Source organism: Maniola hyperantus, chromosome 13 (assembly GCF_902806685.2).
Source record: "Maniola hyperantus chromosome 13, iAphHyp1.2, whole genome shotgun sequence".
In the NCBI taxonomy this organism is placed as follows: domain Eukaryota; kingdom Metazoa; phylum Arthropoda; class Insecta; order Lepidoptera; family Nymphalidae; genus Maniola; species Maniola hyperantus.
The window spans coordinates 5,211,051-5,215,975 of NC_048548.1; the positions used below are offsets into that span (position 1 = coordinate 5,211,051).

The 4,925-nt window shown below is 36.8% G+C and overlaps 1 protein-coding gene across 2 annotated transcripts; it reads left to right on the forward strand.

Annotated features, from left to right (window-relative positions):
* The first annotated feature begins 674 nt into the window (after window positions 1-674).
* On the forward strand, window positions 675-4,698 carry LOC138403160 (uncharacterized). Of its 2 annotated transcripts, XR_011237450.1 has the most exons (4): window positions 675-2,372; window positions 2,927-3,100; window positions 3,888-3,998; window positions 4,204-4,698. XR_011237450.1 is itself a non-coding variant. In XM_069502500.1 (3 exons), coding segments are annotated over exons 1-3 (471 nt in total). In that variant the 5' UTR covers window positions 690-3,098; the 3' UTR covers window positions 4,562-4,698. The 2 variants fall into 2 exon arrangements, 1 of the variants encoding a protein (XP_069358601.1); XM_069502500.1 differs by having other exon boundaries at window positions 690-3,100.
* The last annotated feature ends 227 nt before the right edge of the window (window positions 4,699-4,925 follow it).

Sequence of the window (4,925 nt, forward strand, 5' to 3'; positions counted from 1 at the left end):
CTGATTATAATAATAGTAAGTTACCGTAGTTACTCGAATAGGAATCGGAACTAGAACCCCATGCATTTCCGCATAGTATAGGTATAGACGAATTGAATAAGATCCTACTTATAATATTATAAATGTGAAAGTGTGGATGTTTGGATGTTTGTTACTCAATCACGCAAAAACAGCTAAACGGATTTGGATGAAATTTTAAATGAAGATAGATTATACCCTGGATTAACACATAGACTACATTTTATTTCGGAAAATTAAAGGGTTCCTGCGGGAATGAAAAAACTTAATCAACGCGGACGAAGTCGTAGGCATCATCTAGTATAATCAGATATAGGTACCTATTAGTAATTTTATAACTGAAAGCTATTAGATTACATCCTGTACCTTTGTGAAGTGCAAGACAAGCATTTCGTTGAATTGTAAGTTTGCGTCTAAACGATAACTTGGGTTCCGTGTATATAAATGAACATAAATATATTCAATACAAATACTACTTATAGCCGCAGACATAATCAAGGAAAATATAATTTTATGTAGGTACCTACTACTACCTATGTCATCATCATCATCATCATGATCAACCCATCACCGGCTCACTACAGAGCACGGGTCTCCTCTCAGAGTGAGAAGGGTTTTGACCATAGTCTATCACGCTGACCACATGCGGATTGGTAGACTTCACACACCTTTGAGAATATTATGGAGAACTCTCAGGCATGCAGGTTTCTTCACGATATTTTCCTTCACCGTTAAAGCAAGTGATATTTAATTACTTAAAATGCTCATAACTCCGAAAAGTTAGAGGTGCGTGCTCGGGATCAAACCCCAAACCTCCAATTAGAAGGCGGACGTCCAAACCACTAGGCTATCACTACCTATATACCTACTATATATATAGAAGAATTCACAAACTTGCATTTTAAAGTTTTTTAAAAGTAATACTAAGATAGTGTTTTATAAATTATTTTACAACGGAACCCTAAGCAAAAACTGCAAGCATTTACGTAGAATTGCAAGTTTGAGTCTAAACGATAACTTGGGTTCCGTGTATATAAATGAACATAAATATATTCAATACAAATACTACTTATAGCCGCAGACAAAATCAAGGAAAATATAATTTTATGTAGGTACCTACTACTACCTATGTCATCATCATCATCATCATCACGATCAACCCATCACCGGCTCACTACAGAGCACGGGTCTCCTCTCAGAGTGAGAAGGGTTTTGACCATAGTCTATCACGCTGGCCACATGCGGATTGGTAGACTTCACACACCTTTGAGAACATTATGGAGAACTCTCAGGCATGCTGTTTCTTCACGATATTTTCCTTCACCGTTAAAGCAAGTGATATTTAATTACTTAAAACGCAAATAACTCTGGAAAGTTAGAGGTGCGTGCCCGAGACCGAACCCTCGACCTCCAATTAGAAGGCGGACGTCCTAACCACTAGGCTATCACTACCTATATACCTACTATATATATAGAAGAATTCACAAACTTGCATTTTAAAGTTTTTTAAAAGTAATACTAAGATAGTGTTTTATAAATTATTTTACAACGGAACCCTAAGCAAAAACTGCAAGCATTTACGTAGAATTGCAAGTTTGAGTCTAAACGATAACTTGGGTTCCGTGTATATAAATGAACATAAATATATTCAATACAAATACTACTTATAGCCGCAGACAAAATCAAGGAAAATATAATTTTATGTAGGTACCTACTACTACCTATGTCATCATCATCATCATCATCATCATGATCAACCCATCACCGGCTCACTACAGAGCACGGGTCTCCTCTCAGAGTGAGAAGGGTTTTGACCATAGTCTATCACGCTGGCCACATGCGGATTGGTAGACTTCACACACCTTTGAGAACATTATGGAGAACTCTCAGGCATGCTGTTTCTTCACGATATTTTCCTTCACCGTTAAAGCAAGTGATATTTAATTACTTAAAACGCAAATAACTCTGGAAAGTTAGAGGTGCGGGCCCGAGACCGAACCCCCGACCTCCAATTAGAAGACGGACGTCCTAACCACTAGGCTATCACTACCTATATACCTACTATATATATATATATAGAAGAATTCACAAACTTGCATTTTAAAGTTTTTTAAAAGTAATACTAAGATAGTGTTTTATAAATTATTTTACAACGGAACCCTAAGCAAAAACTGCTTTAACGTTAGTTTCCCAATGGTAGTTACGACACATTCTGTAAAATAACAATCATATTATTATATATTTTATTTAAATTGTTTTCTAATTTTGCGACTATCAAATTTTGCATATTCAGGCAAGCGTGCGGGGAATGACCTGAAGCGGCGGAGTCCGTCTAAACGACAACTTTGGGTTCCGTATGTATTATTGAACGTAAATATATTAAATAAAAATACTTAAATATAAAAACTTAAGTTTATAAAATAAAAAAGACAAAAGCAAGGAAAATATAATTTTATGTAGGTACCTACTACTACCTTTATTATCGTCATCATCATGATCGGCTCACTACAGAGCACGGGTCTCCTCTCAGAGTGAGAAGGGTTTTGACCATAGTCTATCACGCTGACCACGTGCGGATTGGTAGACTTCACACACCTTTGAGAACATTATGGAGAACTCTCAGGCATGCAGGTTTCTTCACGATGTTTTCCTTCACCGTTAAAGCAAGTGATATTTAATTACTTAAAACGCAAATAACTCTGGAAAGTTAGAGGTGCGTGCCCGAGACCGAACCCCGACCTCCAATCAGAATGCGGACGTCCTAACCACTAGGCTATCGCTACCTATATACCTACTATATATATAGAAGAATTCACAAACTTGCATTTTAAAGTTTTTTAAAATTAATACTAAGATAGTGTTTTATAAATTATTTTACAACGGAACACTAAGCAAAAACTGCTTACAGTGGGTGTTATGAACGTTTATAAGCATGGTTTTCGAAAATACATCATTCATCCAACAAAGTCAACGAGTCGTGGAAGGAGTTTTCAAAGCTGAAAACTTGCAAGAGCCTGCGAGCCGCCTCTCACCTGCTACCTGCCTGATCTATCGCGCTACAGTCGTCACCATTATTCATAATGTACGTAAGTGTTAAAATCAATGTTTAACTTCAGTTTTAAAACTAGATTTAACGCAACATAGTGATAGCGTTATGAAATCAATTAGTTGATAATACCTCATTATAGTAATTATCATCATCATCATCATCATCAGCAACCCATCAACGGCTCACTACTGAGTGCAGGTCTCCTCTCAGAGAAAGGTTATAGGCCATAGTCCACCACGCCGGTCCAATGCGAATTGGCGGACTTCGAGAACTTTTTTATGTGGAACTCTCAGGTGTGCAGGTTTCCTCAGGATGTTTTCCTTCACCGTTGAAGCAAGTGATATTTAATTATCACTTAGCTTCGAAAAGTCAGAGGTGCGTGCCAGGGATTGAACTTGCGACCCGAATAGGAGACCACAGCCCTAACCACTAGGCTATCACTGCTTATAGTAATTATAAATAAATCTAATCTAAATATTTAACCGACTTCAAAAAAAGGAGGAGGTTCTCAATTCGTCGGAATCTTTTTTTTTTTTTACTAATTTGTTCCTTTTAGTTTTAAATTCTATTGTTTGATTTATTTTAGTAGCATTTTGTCGTCAATGCTTTTTGTACATAGCACAAGGTTTTTATACAGAATATCAGCGTTGGAAATATATTAAGATGTGTATCCAACAGATGCTGAGTAGACGACTTTTGGTTCTCATAATTATTATTTTTGTAAATTGTGTTTTTGAACCAAATAAAGATTTTATTATTATTATGAAATGTTTTGCTAATATTTTTCTTAAAGATTTTATTTTTATATTTTTTCTATTAGGTCTGATTCAGAATATGAATTTGCAGTACCACCGGCAAAGGTGAAAAAACCCAGGAAGTCTTCCACGCCTGCAAAAGTAGCCAGCAAGCAAACGAGCGAGGAACCAGCAAGGTAATATTATCATTATACTTTATTTCAGAGCGCTTATCTAACCGTTGAGCTACTACGACTTTATAGTATAACTTGTGTGTTTGCGATATTCAATATTTTAAAGCTATACGCGGTCAAGAGTTATGGGTTCGAATCCCTGTTTAGTTTAGTAAAAGCATGCTAGTTTTAATTTATAAGGTTACTAATATTTTTGTTTTATTTTTAGAAGCCGGAAAGGAAAACTTTTGGACATCTTCGGTCTGCAATCGGATGACGATGAAGGTGGTGCAGTGAAGTCGCTACCATCGTTTATAGTGAACAGGGTCGCGAACGGCGTCCAGAGACGGAGCGTGTCTACGACAGGACCATTTTATTTGGAGTTGCGCGTGTACGACCGCTGCGACGCCGAGGCTACCGAGTCGGACGAACGCTGGAAGAAAGCGCTGCTGCGTTTGGCCTGCTCGGTGGACGACGACTCGTCGCAGTGGAAAGCACTGCAGCGACTCGTAAAGGAACTGCACGAATTATTTAAGGACTCGGACCCGACATTTATGTCGGGTAACTTTAATTTTAAGAAAAGATAGAACAATTTTAATGTATACGTGTATGTGTATGTGTGTAGTACTTAGGTAATAAGGCAAATGAAGGAATAACATTATAAGAAAGGTTTTATTTTTATTAATTCATTAGTTAGGTTCCTAATAAATGGTATAAGGTTTTATTAGTTTTTTGGTTTTTCAGTTCTTTAGGTGTAAATCTAATTTTTATAAATTCATAATGCCTTTTTGTCAAGTTTGCTCAGTCGAGGTGACTAAAAAGCAGTGGATAGGTCATCTCCGCAGTAACATACACAAAAGTATCTCTATGAATGAAATAAGTAGTGGAATTGTTAAAATTTCATCTGCTTTCCAAGGTAGAATAGCTTCATATCGAATACTTGCGTTGGAG

Bases quoted from the DNA above. Each gene is read 5' to 3' on its own strand.
- LOC138403160 (XM_069502500.1), top strand. The intron at 3,999-4,203 runs GTAATATTATCA...TTTTATTTTTAG, and splicing joins ACGAGCGAGGAACCAGCAAG to AAGCCGGAAAGGAAAACTTT.